This window comes from Bufo gargarizans, chromosome 8 (genome assembly GCF_014858855.1).
Source record: "Bufo gargarizans isolate SCDJY-AF-19 chromosome 8, ASM1485885v1, whole genome shotgun sequence".
NCBI lineage: Eukaryota > Metazoa > Chordata > Amphibia > Anura > Bufonidae > Bufo > Bufo gargarizans.
Window position 1 is genome coordinate 140,764,923 of NC_058087.1, and position 20,460 is coordinate 140,785,382.

A 20,460-nucleotide genomic window follows, 5' to 3' on the forward strand; every position below is an offset into this window, starting at 1 on the left:
TGTCGAGAGTTGGACACCAAGATCTTATATTGATGGACTTTTAATAAGTGGATTTTAAGGAACCGGAGAATAATGCCTTTGACACCTTTATTCTGCAGTTCAGTAACCAGATTGCACACTCGATAAAGGGCATTAGTATAACATTTTCATTGTATGGCTTTGTGTTACAGATTGTGAGATGTTTATCTAGTTTTATTAGCGCGCCCATACCTGTATAGTATTTACATAAAATATCATATATTGTTATCTTCTAGGTTTAGAATCCAGAAGACCAAGTTCTCCATTAATTGACATTAAACCAATTGAGTTTGGTGCATTAGGGGCAAAAAAAGAAATTGTGCAACCAACCGTACTGAGGAAAACATATACCCCTGAGGACTATTTTAGGAAATTTGAACCCCATCTGTATCCTGTCGATTCCAGTAACGATGATGTAGACTCATTAACAGATGATGAAATTCTAACCAAGTATCAATTAGGCATGCTGCATTTTAGCACTCAGTATGATCTGCTTCACAACTATCTGATTGTCAGAGTGATAGAGGCTAGGGACCTACCACTACCCATATCTTACGATGGTTCCAGGCAAGACATGGCTCATTCAAACCCGTATGTGAAGATATGTCTACTGCCAGATCAGAAGAACTCTAAGCAAACTGGAGTCAAACGTAAGACTCAGAATCCAGTATTTGAGGAGAGATACACTTTTGACATCCCATTTTTAGAAGCCCAAAGAAGAACATTGCTGTTGACCGTGGTGGATTTTGACAAGTTTTCACGACATTGTGTTATTGGGAAAGTCTCCATGCCGTTGAATGAGGTTGACCTTGTGAAAGGAGGACATTGGTGGAAAGCTTTAATACCAAGCTCCCAGGTAGGTTGAACATCATATATTCATGGATGGAAAGAGCACATGGGGGTGGGGGGTCTATTTGCTGAGAAATAAAAAATGACTGATGTATTGGATAAGTACTTGCTTTCTGGGAGGTGTGGCTTGGCTTTTTGTGTATAGTGGTAATTTTTTTTTACATTTTTTATTCATCAGTCATGTATAGTCTCAGTAGATGTGGTGGTCCATAGCAAAGATAAAAAATGTGTCCCCTTCCCGGTGCGGATTGACACTATTGCATATTTGTCTTCCACAACTTGAGGTCCTGGTGTCTCTTTTCCTGGAACAGTGCACCTACAGAGGCCACATCCACAAGCAGTTCTCATGAAAAAAAATAAAACTCTAAAAAGGTGTGATGATGTCTGGGCCATCAATCAAACTGGAGATGGTGTGGCAGATTGCGGAGAGAGCAGAGCCTCTAGGAGTAATGCCAACGCCCCCGTTGCTCCTAGAGGTTCATAGGCATTTATTAAAACATCATTTTTCTCAGCAATGCGGGCACATATAAACATGGGACCAACACAGATGTCTTCAGTTGCCAAACGAACATGCAACAGGTCAGCCAGTGTCATAGGTACAAATCTACTGACAGATGCCCTTTAAGACTTCCTGCTCTTTGAGAGCAGCTACATGGACTATAGACACAATGGACAAGAGGGGACCACATTGACTTTTATGGGAGAGGTTTCTAGGCATGCTCTGTTACCTGTGCAGTGGTCAGGAGGGGGCAGATAAGCTTTGATATCATCTATGGTGAATCCTGTGTTATCTATACAGAGGTGATATCGGTCATTGTAATTCTGCCTGTGATGATAACGAGATAGCGACTGAAAAGTTCCAGACCACTCCTACCCTGAGGAGGGGAAAATGATGGTTAGCTCTCAGACTGTCTGACTGTGTGTAGTTTAGTTTAGAAGTTGTTTGGTCAATGATTATTTAATTCACATTATCTTTATGAGCTGCCGAGTCCTCACGGTGGGGAAGGGTTGTTGGGGGGGGAGAGGGCACTGGCCACCATCCCTTTGACGGAGCTGTAAATCAATTGTCCATAGCTGAACAAGATAATGTCCTGCATAAACATGACATTACACTTGTGTCAGTAGGTTGTCTTCAATGTGGTAAATAGGTGTCAATTTCACTATGCACACCAGGACCAGAGGAATCCATTGGATTGCCTGTATAACGGCAGTAAAGCTATACCGAGCCCATATTGCGGCCCCCAAACAGCGGGTCCGCAATATACATGGCACCAGCTGTTTGTGCACCGCATCACAGATGTGGACCCATTCACTTAAATGGGTCCACAATCTGGAAGGTATCATACAGAACGGAACCACATGGAAGCACTATGGAGAGCTTCCGTGGGGTTTCTCTCTGTGCCAACGCACTGCAAAAAAATAGAACATGTTCAAAGTTTTATTCAATATGTTCAAACATGTTCTACTTTTTAGCGATGTGGATAGATCACAGTCCCATTCAAGTTGGGCCCGCATAAGTGCATTTTGGTACAGCAAAAAAAAACGGAAAAAAAAAAAATGCACCACACAACAATATACCTGCATTTATGATGCATTTTTTCATCCAGCAAAAGGAAAACACACAGCAAAATTTAGGTCTGCTGTTTACTGGAAGAAAACGCACAATTAATGCAGGTATATTGTTGCCTTTTTTTGCCACACCATAAATGCGGCAGAGCCACTAAATGTGCCAGCGCCCTTTATAAACTGGCAGTTTACTGCATCCTTCGATTGATCAAGTAAAGGCAATCTGTGCATTCAGACCTTCAGGAATAATAGGGGTCATTTATGAATGACACAAAGCCAGGTTTTGGTGAAACAAAAAAAAAAGAAGCAAGGGCCACATGGAGCACCCAAAATAAATGGAACGGCCTGTCGGGCATACTTGCAGCTGCTTCATTCATTTCTATGGGGGTTCCGGAGAGATGAGCGTTACAGCTACATTGGCGTAAAAATAAGAAAGGTGCTCTCTTGGGACATGAGGAAGAAAAATAACATGAATGCTTTGTCACTAAGGTGCAAAATAGGCTGGTTTGCTGACCCCGTCGATTTGTCTTGGTCACACCTTCCACCAATTTGGCTCCACCCACAACATGGGGCCACTATTACCTTTTTTTTCCAGGGCCATTTTGAGTTCCCAATCCGCCCCTGGATGACCCTATGTTCACAATGGGCGGTCATTGCAGCCAGTCACTGGCCTCTTAAAATGCACCTCTGAGGCCATTGATTGGCTTCAACATCACACGTTGTCCATGTGATGTCACTTGGGCAAACAGAGCACCACCAGGAGAACCAAAGTGTTGAGTCTGGATCTTCTAGGTAAGCACTGCTTAATCATTTATTTTAGGCTATTCCCCAGTGCATCCACTCGTTGAAACTGGACAATCCCTTTAAAGGGATTTTCTAAGTGGTATTCCAGAGCTGCGCTAAATTATGGAATAATAATAATTAAGGAATAACCCTGGGACCATGTCAGTGGGGGCATGGCTCGCTGTCTTAAGCACCGACATAAACTTATATACGCATTCCCTAGATTTGTATGTGTCGAATACAGATGGATGTTGCCTATTTCCATATCTAGGGAAGTATTCTTAGAGGTTTCACCTGGTTCTGTTCTGGGTCATTGGAGAGCATGTCAAGATGAACTTGTTCTTTCCATAAAGTAGACCTGGAGAGTTTTTCCGTGAAGGTATTAGGAGAACCAATTGGAATTCCACTTTTGTTTGACTCATTCTTAGTGAATGATCTTGAACATCATGTTCTTCATGGATTTGCTCTTTCCACTGCATCATAAATAAACATTAGCAGCATATGTTCTGGCTCTGGCTATAATGATGAAGCAGTTGTGCCAGATATGAGAAGGACCCTTGGAGCAGGTCTGACCGATGCAGTATCCAGGGCAACTAATGTACAATTAAAGTTTCCTATGCAACCAGCTGTTTTTGTACAATTATGTTCACTTAGCAATTCTGCAAAACACTGCTGTTCTTCGTACTTGTTTTTATATACAGGAAAATCAGGGAATTTAAAGACGTGTGACACTACAAAACACAAGGTTGGGTGCTGTTACACCCAAGGAGGCCTCTTCTATTCTTAAAGGGGTTGTTCAAGTTCTAAAAAGAAAAAAAATAATCCCCCAGGCAGAAACTGTCCTAAAAAAAAAAACTAAAAAAAACATATACTCCCCTATTTCACCCCCTGCCGCTTCCAGTATCGCCCTTCTGAGCTTTGTTTGGCTGCAGCGATGACTTGCCCGTATACTCCACATGACGAATATTGTTGAGGTCAGTGATTGGCTGCAATGGTCATGTGATGTCATCATTGTGTCATGCCCCTCTCTGACGATGTGCGGAGGTCAGCCAGGATAGCAGCACGAGTTTAGTGATTGCTTTGGAGCCGTGCTGGATCCGCCTCTCTCAGGTGCACTGGGTGGGGTCTCTAGTTTAAATAGCACACTGCCCAGTGCCCTGAGCGGATTATACTGTTCATTCTGGTCTGGGAAGCTTGGAGAGAAGGTTGGCTGTCAGTTCCTGCTCTCAGAGATAAGTGTCATTGCTAGTTCGGTTGTTTGTGTCTTCTTGTCCATCCAGGTTCTGTGCGAGCAGACTGCTCCTATCTCCCCACTTCACCATCTTAGGGAGTTCAGGGTTTTTGTTAGCCCAGGCTGGAGGACACTAGCACACCTACCTTCAAGGTCTGCTGTGGGCTGAGCAGTGCAGGGAAAGAGGTCAGGGATAAGCGAGGAGGTGACCCTTCCCCTGTCTCTCGTCCAGAGCCTGGTTGGTGTGTTATCTTTGGTACAAAGTGTACGTCCGCTGTGACACATTGCAGCTGGGTAAACAGTGCCAAAGTTGTGCCCTGTGTATACGGGAACGTCATCATGGCAGCCAAGAAGATGAGGTCATGGCTGCAGTGACTGGGAGGGACTTGAAAAAAACCTTTAAAGGGGCTCTCCGGGAATTAAGAAAATTAAAACAGTTATATATTACGTTACTAGAAATATATTCACAAATACTTTTCATTATTTATAATGGCTCGTTTTGTCTAGGAAACAATAATTAGGAGAAATAAAATGGCCGCCGTCCTATTAGTTCTCACAAAACCTGTCCTAATCACACAGAAGGACAAGTTACTTCACAACAATGAGGTAAAGAGCCGCCTCATCCTCCTCTCTGCTTGTTAAGGGTTAGAATCCTGAATACAGCTGATAAGATCTTTAGCTGAATCTCTGTAGGAATGGAGTTCATGAGGAGACATGAAGTACAGAGATGAGGTGGGGGGTGTATAATGAGCAGAAGCTCTTATATGCAGTCTCCATTACCACAGCACCACATAATCATGGTCTGTCCTGTCCCTCATCGCTGTGCTTCACGTGTCCTCATGAACTACATTCCTACAGACATTCATTAGTCATCAGACATAGGTCATATTAAACTGTGTTCATTATCATAATTCCTGACGAGCAGAGCAGCGAGGAGGATGAGGCAGCTCTTTAGCTCACTGCTCCGAAGTAAGTTGTCCTGTGTGATTAGGACGGGTTTTGTGTTTACTAATAGGCGGCGGCCTTTTTATTTCTCCTAATGATTGCTCCCTAGACAAAATGAGCCATTATAAAAAATTAAAGGTATTTGGGAATAAATTTATAATAAAGTAATATTTGGGTATTTGCATTTTCTTAATTCCTTCAGAACCCCTTTAATACTAAACAGCTGAAATTCATAATGCCTTGTAATATACATCCCAGCTGCTTCAGAACCTCTTAGTCAATTGGAACTGGAAACATCATGTCAACCATTGAAGAAGTTGAATTTGGCATCCTTCTTACAGAGGCTCTGCAGAATGTGTTATGAGGCTCTGCAGCAGATGAGGAAACTGATATGATATACTTTCATGATGCTTTATCATACACACCTCAGCCTCTGCAGAACTTCCTTTTTATTAGGAACTGGGAGTGTCAGGTCAATCATTGATTGTAGAAAATTAATTAAGCACCCTTCTTAGAAAGGTCCTGTAATACACTTCCCAGCTGCTGCAGAACCTCTTTTTTTTAGTAGGAACTTGGAATGTCATGCAAATCATTGATGGAAGACGTTGAATTAACCACCTTCTTAAAGAGGTTCTGCAGTAGCTGTGTTGAGAATGTGTTATGAGGCTCTGCTGCAAATGAGGAAACTGATGCTACTTTCATGATGACTTGTCAGACACACCCCAGCTGCTGCAGAACTTATTTTTCAATAGGAACTGGAAGTGTCAAGTCTATCATTGATTGAAGAATTCACCACCCTTCTTAAGAGAGGTTCTGCAGTAGCTGTGTTGAGAATGTGTTATGTGTTATATACTTTCAAGATGCTTTGTCATACACACCCCAGCTGCAGCAGAACCTCTTTTTTTCAATAGGAACTTGGAGCATCCGATCAATAATTGATTGAAGAAGTTGAATTCACTACATTTCTTAAAGAGGTTCTGCAGCAGTTTTGATGTGAATGTGTTATGAGGATCTGTAGCAAGTGACAAAACTAATACTACTTTCATGATGCCTTGGAAGCGTCAGATCTATCACTGATTGTAGAAGTTGAATTCACCACCCTTCTTAAAGAGGTCTTGTAATACACACTCCAGCTGCTGCAGAACCTCTTTTTTTTAGTAGGAACTGGCAGCATCTTGCCAATCACTGATTGAAGAAGTTGAATTCACTACATTTCTTGAAGAGGTTCTGCAGTAGCTGTGATGTGAATGTGTAATGAGGCTCTTCAGTAGATGAGAAAACTGATACAATGATATTGTTTCATGAAGCTTTGTCATACACATCTCAGCTGCTGCAGAACCTATTTTTCAATAGGAACTGGAAGTGCCAAGTCTATCATTGATTACAGAAGTTGAATTCACCACTCTTCTTAAAAAGGTCCTGAAATACACTCGTCAGCTACTGCAGAACCTCTTTCAGTAGGAACTGGGAATGTCGTGCAAATCATTGATTGAAGAAGTTGAATTCACCACCCTTCTTAAAGAGGTTCTGCGGCAGTTTTGATGTGAATGTCTTTCGAGGCTCTGCAGCAGATGAGGAATCCAATATAACTACAAACTGTACAGCACCCAGCTCCATTACCGCAGACCCTCTTTGTGGAGGGAAGACACAGTTTCATGTCAGTCTTTGATTGGCATCCTTCTTCAAGATGTTCTGAAGCAGCTGTGCTATACAGTGCATGTCTCCACTGAATGACTGGTGTGAAGGTTCCCAGAGGAAGAAGCTTCCAAGATGGTGGTGGAGGGCAGCAGGGTGACTGGCAGAGGAAATGTACCCCTTTAGTGCCTATTAGCACATAGAAAATGGGCATTCTGTATGCCGCTTTGACCCAATAATTCTTGTTGGAATCGGGGGAGTAAATCATTATTCATTTCAGATAACTCTGGTAATTAGTGTTAAAAGCTTGAACGGATTACCAGGGCTTAATGGTGGGAACAGCAATATGGACCCTGATGACCCCTGGTTCTATGTACGAGAAGCAATTTTGAATCAATATTATGCTCGGGTGAAAAAAAAATCCAGGGAAATATCTATTAAATCATCCTTTAGGGATGGGGAATTGAAGCTGGCAGCTGCTAGACAGTGTGCTGTGACAGGAATACAGTGGGATCTAATTAAAAGAAGAATGACCCATGGAAAATTCCCAGTCACGTAGTATATAGAGACTGCTTGTATGCGCGTCCACTTATCTATTGATGGCGGACCGGAACTGTCCATCAGCGGAGAAGAGCAGCTATGATAGATGCCATGAAATTAGCAAACCGGGTTCTACTGGGTTTAGTTCCTAAGGGTAAATATGCTCTGGGAAATGCTATGGGCACCTTTCTACCCAGTTTTATTGCATTGCATGGGCTTTTACAGGTAAAACATATTTGCGGTTGGTTTGCGTTAAAAAATAAAATCTACTGTTTGGTTTCTGCAGCTTGCATGCATTTACAGATAAAATTGATTTACAATTGGCTTTCAGTAAAAAGGTTCCGCTGTTTGTCTTTTGCAGCTTGCAGGTATATACTCTACAGAGAAAGCTGCTTTATGCCATTCTGTGACAAATAAGCTGTCTGATGGCTCAGTTTTGCAGTTTTTTTCTGAACTCTCTTGATGCTAATCTAAGGTCAAATCTAAAAAATAAAACCAAATAAAATTAACATTAACCAAAAAGGATTTGAGCTTAAACGGGTATTACCATCTCAGACAATGGGGGGGGGGGGTGGCATATCGCTAGGATATGCCCCCATTGTCTGATAGGTACGGGTCCTACCTCTGGGACCTGCACCTATCGTGTAAACACAGCTGGCAAAGTGAAGAAGGGCGCACGGCGCGGCTGTCTTCCATTCATTTCCATGGAGCCACTGAAAATAGCCGAGCGCTGGAGCGGCTATTTTGGTCGTCCCTATAGAGATGAATGAAAGCAGTGGCCGCGCAAGCTCCCCGTGCTCCCATTCACTTCTATGGGGAGAGCACTTGGTGGTGGCCGGACCCGGAAAAAACTAGGGTCCTCCAGCCACCACCTTCCTCGTTCCGTTCTCGATGTATTCATTTCTATGGGGACGACGGAAATAGCTAAGCCAGCGCTCAGCTATTTTAGGAGGCCCCACAGAAATTATTGAAAGGCAGCAGCACATGCGCTGTGCGCCCACTCCATCAGACAAGGGGGTATAGCCTAACGATATGCACCCATTGTCTCAGATGGGAATACCCCTTTAAGCTGGCCATCATGTTAGATAGCTATCAGCCAACAACTGTCCCTTCCGATCCCTAGTGTTCTTAATAGGAGAGCCAGACATTTCTGGAAGCTGCTTATCTCCTAAGAAAAAAAGGATTGACTTGATGAAACACATCAGCCGTCAGGGAAGTCAAGAGGCCCCATACACATTAGATGGTTGGATAGTCCCTCGAAATGAGTGTGTTCGGCTAACATATGTCTGATATGAATGGCCACCTGTAGTTTATCCTTATGAAAGCATAGGGAGGAGCGACAGACTGAGCATGTGAGGAATTTAGCACAGAATGGCATCAAGCAGCTTGCATTGTAGTTTATATACCGCAATCGGTTTTATTTGTAAAAGTACAATCAATTCAATAGGAAAATGGATTTAAGGTGTCCAAAGCCCGGGCGAGATTTTCGCGCGGGTGCAATGCGTGAGGTGAATGCGTTGCACCCGCACTGAATATGGACCCATTCATTTCTATGGGGCTGTGTACATGAGCAGTGATTTTCATGAATCACTTGTGCGTTGCGTGAAAATCGCAGCATGCTCTATTTTGTGCATTTTTTACGCAACGCAGGCCCCAGAAGTGAATGGGGCTGCGTGAAAATCGCAAGCATCCGCAAGCAAGTGCGGATGCGGTGCGTTTTCACGCATGGTTGCTAGGAGATGATCGGGATGGGGACCCAATCATTATTATTTTCCCTTATAACATTGTTAAAAGGGAAAATAATAGCATTCTTAATACAGAATGCATAGTTGGAGGGGTTAAAAAAAAATATAAAAAAAATAATTTAACTCACCTTAATCCACTTGTTCGCGCAGCCCGGCTTCTCTTCTGTCTTCTTCTTTGCTGTGCAGGAGATAAAGGACCTGTGGTGACGTCACTGCGCTCATCACATGGTCCATCACCATGGTGATGGATTATGTGACGGACCACGTGATGAGCGCAGTGACGTCACCGCAGGTCCTTTTCCTCCTGCACAGCAAAGAAGACGACAGAAGAGAAGCTGGGCTGCGCGAACAAGTGGATTAAGGCGAGTAAAATAATTTTTATTTTTTAACCCCTCCAGCTTTATTGTACTAAGCATTCTGTATTAAGAATGCTATTATTTTCCCTTATAATTATGTTATAAGGGAAAATAATAAAATCTACATAACACCTAACCCAAACCCGAACTTCTGTGAAGAAGTTCGGGTTTGGGTACCAAACATGCTGATTTTTCTCACACACGTGCAAAACGGAAATGTTTTGCACTTGCGCTGAAAAATCGCACATTTTACCGCGACGCAGCCGCATCTTATCCGGCCCAAATCCATGACGCCTGTGTGAAAGAGGCCTAAGGCTTCCACCTCCTGGAGGCTAGGCAAGGGATCCTTCACAGTTTTAAAATCATTCAAACAACTGATCAGCCAAAACAGTTACCTGCTGGCAATATAATGCTACCTAAATATTATGCATGTGCGCTTAGCAATCATTGTTCAACCTAGATTTAAAGGGGTTGTCCAGGAGGAAACCGAACAACATATGTGATCCACTTCTAATAAAGTACAGCTTGTTACATACCTGTCAACTCCCATGCTGCCTCTCCATTTCTCCTGTCTGGGATCTGCTTACCTGGCTGCAGCGATGACATCATGTAGGTGGCCTCAGCCGTGCCACCTGCAATGGTGACATGTTATTAACATGACATCACTGCTGCATCTGGTAAACAGGACCCTGCTAAGAGAACCGGAGTAACGGTGCAGGATCTATTCTTTACTGCAGATGGATCAGGACAACCCCTTTATAGCTATAGACACATATGCAAACTGTTGTAATTCCTACACCGTTCACCTATTTGGATGTAAATACCCTCAAATTAAAGCTGACAGTCTGCAGGTAAAGCACATCTTGTTTGTTTCATTTCAAATCCATTGTGGTGGTGTATAGAGCCAAAAATGTTAGAATTGTGTCGATGTCCCAATATTTATGGACCTGACATATATATATATATATATATATATATATATATAATTACTGATGTATTTACAGGCAGAATGTATGATTATGGAGACACCTGTGCTGTGAGTTTATAAGCATAGAAAACCATCCATCTCTATGTGGTATTGCTATAGCTTAGTGGTATAGTGATCTGCCTAGAATTTAGACATTCCTCGTTCAAGTCTCAGGAGAGGTACCGGTATATGTTTTTTTTTTTCTTTTTATTTAAAACCATATATTAAAGGCTATACTATAATAAATAATTATATAATAACAAGGCTTTACTATATTGAGAATAGTGTTTTTCTTTCTAAAACCTGTTACTGCTTTATTCATAGACACAATACATGATTATGAAGAAACCAGTAATATTTATTATGATAGCAGAAGAAAAAAGCACCGCGGCACTCACCACTGGTCACAAAGTTGCTGTTTGCAGTTTTATTTTTCAAATACACATCGTGGACGCAGACAGGACACCAGGGAATGGACAGGCTACAGCTGTCAAGGCTTGACAAAGCGCAACACAGCACGAAACAGCTGTAGCCTATCCATTCCCTGGTGTCCTGTCTGCGTCCACGATGTGTATTTGAAAAATAAAACTGCAAACAGCAACTTTGTGACCAGTGGTGAGTGCCGCGGTGCTTTTTTCTTCTGCTATCATCATAACTACTATACCACCGACAAAGCACCACCGTGAAGGTTCGGGATCCAAGTGTTTTATGTGCTCCAGTGACTGCATGGGTGCATGTAGCAGTGCCGGTTGCGTTCTTTTCTCTCACTCCCTGTGAGTAATATTTATTAGCTTTCTAAAAAAAACATTAATTTTCGATATAATAAGGACATAGACTTTTCTTATGCGATAGATGTGGAAGAAAAAATAAATATCTGAAGAAAAAAAACCTCAAAGTCTCTATTAAGATTGAAGCCTGGAATCTTCACGTACAAAACCAGTTTCTTATCCCCTAAGCTATAGCATTGCCACGTAAAAGTTTATAACCATTGTCTTTATATTTAGGGATGAGCGAATCGACTTCGGATGAAACATCCAAAATCGATTTGCATAAAACTTGGTTCTACTCTGTACAGTATTAGAGTGTATTGGGTCCGATGAGCCAAAGTTATTGCTTCACTAAGTCTGACGAGACTTCGCGCAATAACTTCATAAATTAATTTGTACTGTAAAAAAAACATTACCTTGGAACCAAACCCGAGTTCAGGAAATGTTTTTTTTACAGTATAAATCAATTTCTGAAGTTATTATGCGAAGTCTTGCGAGACTTCGAAGTATTAACTTCGGCTCATCGGAGCCAATACATTCTAATACAGTATGGAGCTCCTGCTCCTTACAGTATTAGAACGAAGTTTTATGCGAATCGACTTCGGATGTTTCATCCGAAGTCGATTCTCTCATCCCTATTTATAGCAGACCTCTAAGCAGATCTCAGTGTGATGAAGCTATAGCACAGAGTGTGTATAAAACACATATATACAGTAGATACAGGGGTGTACATAGAAATCATGGGGCCCCATAGCAAAACTCAGAATTGGGCCCCCCCGTTCCAATAAAAAAATTGAATTATTGTAGCTGATTCATTGGGGTGTGGGGTTTAATCTGATATTAATGAGAAAAAAAGCTTGTGAAGTGTTTTTCGTGAGTCTTTTTTACTTTTAATAAAATTGTATGTGTATTATGTTTGTTATGTCAGCACACAGCATCTAAAGTGTTACTATGGCAGAACTGGAACTAGCTCCAATCCTGCCAGCTGCGGACACCAACAGGTAATGGTGCAAGCTCTACTCCTGTGTCTGCACCATGTACAGTTGCAAGAAAAAGTATGTGAACCCTTTGGAATGATGTGGATTTCTGAACAAATTGATCATAAAATGTGATCTGATCTTCATCTAAGTCACAACAATAGACAATCACAGTCTGCTTAAACTAATAACACACAAAGAATTAAATGTTACCATGTTTATTGAACACACCATCTAAACATTCACAGTGCAGGTGGAAAAAGTATGTGAACCCTTGGATTTAATAACGGGTTGAACCTCCTTTGGCAGCAATAACTTCAACCAAACGTTTCCTGTAGTTGCAGATCAGACGTGCACAACGGTCAGGAGTAATTCTTGACCATTCCTCTTTACAGAACTGTTTCAGTTCAGCCATATTCTTGGGATGTCTGGTGTGAATCGCTTTCTTGAGGTCATGCCACAGCATCTCAATCGGGTTGAGGTCAGGACTCTGACTGGGCCACTCCAGAAGCCGTATTTTCTTCTGTTTAAGCCATTCTGTTGTTGATTTACTTCTATGCTTTGGGTTGTTGTCCTGTTGCAACACCCATCTTCTGTTGAGCTATAGCTGGTGGAAAAATGGCCTTAAGTTCTCCTGCAAAATGTCTTGATAAACTTGGGAATTCATTTTTCCTTCGATGATAGCAATCCGTCCAGGCCCTGACGCAGCAAAGCAGCCCCAAACCATGATGCCCCCACCACTAGTGTTGAGCGAACTTTTGTTTTAAGTTCGGCGTCTAAAGTTCGGGTTATCGAAAAATCGCGTTAAGGATTCTGCTACCATGGACCATGTCCGTGGTAGCGGAATCCGTAACGCGATTTTTCGATAACCCAAACCCGAACTTTAGATGCCAAACTTAAAACAAAAGTTCGCTCAACACTACCCACCACCATACTTCACAGTTGGGATGAGGTTTCGATGTTGGAGTGCTGTGCCTCTTTTTCTCCACACATAGTGTTGTGTGTTTCTTCCAAACAACTCAACTTTGGTTTCATCTGTCCACAGAATATTTTGCCAGTACAGCTGTGGAATATCCAGGTACTCTTGTGCAAACTGTAAACGTGCAGCAATGTTTTTTTTGGACACCAGTGGCTTCCTCTGTGGTATCCTCCCATGAAATCCATTCTTGTTTAGTGTTTTACGTATCGTAGATTCGCTAACAGGGATGTTAGCATATGCCAGAGACTTTAGCTGACACTGTAGGATTCTTCTTCACCTCATTGAGCAGTCTGCGCTGTGCTCTTGCAGTCATCTTTACAGGACGGCCACTCCTAGAGAGAGTAGAGCAGTGCTGAACTTTCTCCATTTATAGACAATTTGTCTTACCGTGGACTGATGAACAGCAAGGCTTTTGGAGATACTTTTATAACCCTTTCCAGCTTTATGCAAGTCAACAATTCTTAATCGTAGGTCTTCTGAGAGCTCTGTTGTGCGAGGCATCATTCACATCAGGCAATGCTTTTTGTGGAAAGCAAACCCAGAACTGGTGTGTTTTGTATAGGGCAGCTGTAACCAACACCTCCAATCTCATCGATTGGACTCCAGTTGGCTGACACCTCAGTCCAATTAGCTCTTTGAGATGTCATTAGTCTAGGGGTTCACATGGTGTGTTCAATAAAAACATGGTAACATTTAATTATTTGTGTGTTATTAGTTAAGCAGACTGTGATTGTCTATTGTCGTGACTTAGATGAAGATCAGATCACATTTTATGACCAATTTGTGCAGAAATCCATATCATTCCAAAGGGTTCACATACTTTTTCTTGCAACTGTATGTGCCCCCCCCCCCCCCCCCCAACATTGCCCTAATAGAAATAGGCAATTACTAATAGAGCAATAAGGGGCAGTGACTGGACCTGTCTCAGAACTTGAAGTATATGTCTATGGGGGGTTGTGTATAGTTGTACTGTATGTATAGACTCCAGCACATCCCCTCCACATTGCAGTATTATGTGTCTTTTTACACTTACACACAATGTGAAGAATGCTGCAGCTACATGTCAGCTCACCAGCAGGTTGGTTCAGGGTGTTGGATCCTTGGATTTAATCAGTTAGGCCTCATGCACACAAACGTATTTTGTTTCCGTTCCTTTTTGTTGCGGATAGGATGCAGACCCATTAACTTGAATGGGTCCGCCAAAAATGCGGACAGCACACCATGTGCTATCAACATCCGTATGTCCGTTCCGTAGCCACACACAAAAAAATAATAATAACATGTCCTATTTTTGTCCGTTTTAGGCATTGTTACAATGGATCTGCAAAAAAACAAACGGATGGCATACGGATGTCATCCTTTTTTTTTTGCGGATCCGCAAAATACATACAGTCGTGTGCATGTATCCTTACACAGAGCTGAGGGCCACTCTGGAGCAGGTAGAGCCTTCACACAGTGCTCTCATTACTCCTGTAATGACGCTGGACTGAGGCACATCCGCAGGCAAAGTTAGTGGAGGTTTGGTGGCTCCACCTACAAGTCAGCTGACCAGTAAGGAGCAGAGCATCTCCCTGCTTATTGGCTAGCTGACTGTTCTCACAGATGGAAGCTAATGCTGGCAGCAGTGGCAAGTAGCAGGGGGCTTCAGGAGGGCTGGCATTTATCTGTCCAGCATCTGTATGTGGCGCGTATTCAGGTCGGAAAGGGGGCAGGGCCATTCAACCTGGCCGGGCCCCCGAAGCTCACGGGCCCCATAGAAACTGTGTGGTCTGCTGCTATTGACGGTACGCTATTGAGTAGATATGTATAGCCAGGACGCCGCTCTGCCCTCTGATGTCTAGCCCTGTCAGTCAAGTGGAGGGGGGCGTGTGCAGAGCACAGGGGGTGTGTTACAGAGCAGTGCTCCGATGATTCAGCCCCACCTCCTGGTGCTCAAATTGCTCATTTGTATATGAATACAAACGCACATTTCTCTGCAGCCGTTTAACGTACAGACAAAAGAAAGGTAGGGTTTTATTCAGCATGATGAGCCCTAGCAGCCAGTATGTCTGGTTTAATAGGGTTGATCCTGGTGACAGAGCTGCTTTAAAGAGGACTTTAACCGTTCCTGACAGGCCTGTTTTAATAGCTTCATGCATTCCCCGTGTAACATCTATTCTTATGACTATTCTTATGTTGTGCCATTCATTTGTTATTTCTAATAGAAGTTATGAATGAATTGCTATTAGCCTTCAGTCTGTAAACCATGGATCCTGGCCGTGTGCATGTTGCCATTTTTTTCCCACTTCTATAGAAATTTCAGAAAAATTGACAAGAATAGGACTTGTTCTATATTTCTAAATATACGTCCCTACCTCACTCGTAGAGCACAGTTCACACATGGACATCATATGCGGCTTTCCTGACCCTTTTTCCACAGGCGTCACTGCATCCCCCAAACTTCAGGCTATACCCTAGCCTTGTGGCCCCTCAGCCTTGCTAGCTGAGATCACACACCCAGAGCCTCAGCAGGACTCATAGTAACATAGTACACAAGGCCAAAAAAAAATATTTGTCCATCCAGTTCGGCCTGTTATCCTGCAAGTTGATCCAGAGGAAGGCAAAAAAAAAACCTGTGAGGTAGAAGCCAAATTTTCCCCACTTTAGGGGAATATAAAATTCCTTCCCGCCTCCAATCAGAATAACTCCCTGGATCAACAACCCCTCTCTAGTAGCTATAGCCTGTAATATTATTACGCTCCAGAAATACATCCAGGCCCCTCTTGAATTCCTTTATTGTACTCACCATCACCACCTCCTCAGGCAGAGAGTTCCATAGTCTCACTGCTCTTACCGTAAAGAATCCTCTTCTATGTTTGTGTACAAACCTTCTTTCCTCCAGAGGCAGAGGATGTCCCCTCGTCACAGTCACAGTCCTGGGGATAAATATATGATGGGAGAGATCTCTGTACTGACCCCTGATATATTTATACATAGTAATTAGATCTCCCCTCAGTCGTCTTTTTTTCTAAAGTTAATAACCCTAATTTTGATAATCTTTCAGGGTATTGTAGTTCCCTCATTCCAGTTATTACTTTAGTTGCCCTCCTCTGGACCTTCTCCAGCTCTGCTATGTCTGCCTTGTTCACTGGAGCCCAGAACTGTACACAGTACTCCATGTGTGGTCTGACTAGTGATTTGTAAAGTGGTAGAACTATGTTCTCATCACGGGCATCTATGCCCCTTTTGATGCAACCCATTATGTTATTGGCCTTGGCAGAAGCTGCCTGACACAGGTTTTTACAGCTTAGTTTGCTGTTTATTAAAATTCCTAGATCTTTTTCCATGTCACTGTTACCAAGTGTTTTGCCATTTAGTATGTACGGGTGACTTGCATTATTCCTTCCCATGTGCATAACCTTACATTTGTCAGTGTTAAACCTCATCTGCCCAAGCCTCCAATCTATCCAGATCCATCTGAGTAGTATACTGTCCTCTTCAGTGTTAATTACTTACTTGATAATTACTTGATAATTTACTGTGCAAGCCTTCTACAAGATCATTAATAAATATATTGAAGAGAATAGGGCCCAATACTGGCCCCTGAGGTACCCCACTAGTGACAGTGACCCAATCTGAGTGTGTACCATTAATAACCACCCTCTGTTTTCTATCACTCAGCCAGTTACTTACCCACTTACAGACATTTTCTCCCAGTCCGAGCATTGTCATTTTATATACTAACCTTTTATGTGGTACAGTGTCAAATGCTTAGGAGAAGTCCAGATATACGACATCCATTGATTCGCCGCTGTCAAGTCTAGAACTTACTTCCTCATAGAAACTATTGAAATTCTGCTTCACAAACACTCTTTCTCTCTCTCTCTCCCCAGACTGACACACTGGGAGGTGCTTGATCCCAGCCTGATTAGAGCAGGCCTCACCTGGGGATCCCTTCCTGCTAGGGACAACCTGCCCCGGACTGGTTGGGAGGTCCCACTGCCAAAACCTACCATCCCAATCCAAGTAAAATCCAGCCCTAAATAAATAAAGAAAATAGCTCCAGCACCTATATTTACTAAGCCTGCGTCATTCTGGATTTCACCCACCTCAGCCAGTTGAGGAACCTGGGAGAGATATACCCCACTTCCGGGACTTTCCCATGCATTTTACAGTTCACATCACTACACAATGTTCTGCCTTAGACCTCCTGCACACGAACGTGCAGGAGAAATACGGGCCGCAATGCAGCCGCAGCGGATCGCGGACCCATTCACTTTAATGGGTCCGCGATCCAGCCGTTCCGCAAAAAGATAGGACATGTTCTATATTTTAGCAGAACGGAAGTACGGGACGAAACCCCACGGAAGCACTCCGTAGTGCTCCCGTAGGGTTCTGTTCCGTGCTTCCGTTCCGCACCATTCTGCATCTCCGGATTTGCGGACCCATTGAAATGAATGGGTCCACATCCGTGATGCAGAATGCACACGGAAACAGTGCCTGTGTATTGCGGATCCACAAATGCGGTCTGCAATGCGGCCACGGAGCGCACACATTCGTGTGCAATAGGCCTTAGACTGCAGTAGAGAGAGCCTGACCTCCACTGAAACTGGAGCAACTAGTGGACCATGCACAGGGACCCCCCCTCTATGACATCTAAAGGGTTTTATGGACATTGGATGTCTTCAGGAGGAGACCCCATACATAGCACATAGATGGGGGCCCAGTTACAGATTTTGTTTCAGGGCCCAGTAGCATCAAGTTATGTATTTGATTGGTGGATTTAGCTAAATACATTGGGCCGGATTTATCATTAGCTCAAGTCAGAATAATGGAGTGAAAAAGTCTAAAATTTTTGCGCAATCGCTAAAACTGCGCACAAATTTGCGACTTTTTTCTGCTCTGCACTATGCTCGCCAGTTTTCTGAAAGTGGGTGTGTTTTCCTATGTAAATGAATCTCTAGACAGATTTACTATTGGGACTATTTAAAAAGTCGCAAAAAAATCCCCAAAAAATGCACAGTTTCACTCTAGTGAGGAACATGCTTATCTTATGAGACTTTTTAATAGAAGATGCGACTTTTTCGTAAAGACGTGCGACTTTTGTAAAGCTGCTGACTGACGGATAAACTGCTACCATCAAACCACATTTATTACAGTGTTAAAGGGCCGATCATAAATCTGACTTGGCTAAAACTGACTTTAGCCGTATGTGAAAGTGGAGTGAGCTGTCAGAGTCATGATAAATCTGGCCCATTGTGTACTGTGGCTTGTATACTGGCATCAGACCGCTGCTTGTATACTGGCATCAGACCGCTGCTCGTATACAGTTTATTCCTCCTAGGAACGCTGCGGTGGTTTCATGAAGCATGTTCTGTCATGTCCTGATGTATAATTGCAAATGTGCTTTGTGCCTGCAGTGAGGATATTCTACCACTGTGCACAATAGGACATGTACGTTATATGTGAACATGCAGTACTGAACATTGTATTCTGATGTTATTTCCCTTCCACTGGGTCAGTCACACAGTTCCGGAGAAAACTGGAGTCCTACCTAAAGAATCATTTTTTAGCTCTTCTGTTTGCTAGGCAATGACAAATTTCTAAATTACCAAGAAGTGTAATTTAATGCAAAATCTGCAGGAGACCCATCTCTCCAATTTTACACAAAATATAAATGTAATGTTATATGTTTCTTGAGGAACACTTGGGGTACAACCACACTGTGCGGTTGTGTGGTGCTTGCGTGAAGGACGAACATCGGCCGGGACAATACGCGATTGTGAATGCGCGTTCGCGATCAAATGTTCGCGAACCACGCGTTCGCGGTGGGCCCCATTCACTGTAATGGCAGGCGAACCTGAAAAACCTTCAGGTCATATTTGCAGCCAGCAAACACTTACTAGAAGTACACAAATAGTCCCACAACATGGACAGTGATATACCAGAGGGGGGTCATTGGCAAAAATTCCCACAAAAAATATGTATTTTAATCAGGCGCTATTTTTATGTGTCTAAGGGAAACTCTCAAATATGTGCCCTGCTGGATCCTAGAAATATTTTATTTCCTATCGGTTTGATGTATACAAATGTGCAGCACTCCACAGTTTTGTAGAGTTCATAAAAAAAAAGGCATACGTTAAAGTATTTTTTTTTTCTACCATGGAACTGTATGGTAAACGGACGCCACTGTACGGCATCAGTCTGAGGCATCTGTTAATGCATACATTTTTGGTATGCATTAAATGGATGACAAAGATAGGATGAGAACCCAGCCCTAGTGTCAGAATAAGCACCAGTACACAGCGGAGCAGCGTGGCGGAGAGGGGAGGCCGCCATGTACTGACAGAGCGCTACCTGGTCCTGGTGGTCAGGGATGAGGACTGTGCTTCCCAAGGGTCATTTTCTTCTGGGAAATACAGGGCACAGTATAATACACTAGAATCTATATAATATAAAGATATTAGCCCTACCCCCGATTAATAATACAATTAGGTGGTCATTTATTATATAGAAATACGTCTATGTTAGGTGTATTTCTGACACCGATTGTGGCGCAAAGGTCCTTAGCACCGCAATCTGCATATTTTTCCCGCTCATGCCAGGTCTAAAAAAGGATGGCGTGGGCAGGGAAAGTGATACAGTTATGGCTATCCAGTTATTAGATACCACAGCCATACATTGACCGTATAACACCTCTGTACAGTGACCGGATAACACCGCCATACTGTGACTGGATAAAATGGTATAAGAGGGCACAGTACAGGGAATGACTAGGGGCACTGCACAGGATGTGGTAAGAGGGCACAATGCAGGTTATAAGGGGGCACAGTATGGGGTGAGGGGCACAGTACGGGGTGGGGGGCACTGTGACATTAGAAGGTCTTTATGGTGAATGCGGTTCATACGCCACCATAATGAGAGGCAGATAGACAAGGGTATGATTATGTGTCTAGAGATAAAAAATTTAACTGTCGGCCAGTAAAAGGCCCAAAAAATTAGGCAATAGGCATTCCCCTGACAGCAAAGAACTTTGGATTCTGTGGCTGGAGGTACATTAGACGGTCACAGGATAAATATGTAACTGTCGGCCAGTACAGGCCCCAAAAATTAGCATTCACCT

General features: G+C 43.0%; 1 protein-coding gene across 1 annotated transcript in view; it reads left to right on the forward strand.

Moving 5' to 3' along the window:
• Window positions 1–20,460, forward strand: part of SYT17 (synaptotagmin 17) — a 105,522-nt gene that overhangs the window by 25,040 nt on the left and 60,022 nt on the right. Inside the window, exon 5 of the mRNA XM_044303750.1 lies at window positions 255–874. Within this exon, the coding sequence (XP_044159685.1) occupies window positions 255–874 (620 nt within the window). The remainder of the gene's footprint in view (window positions 1–254; window positions 875–20,460) is intronic.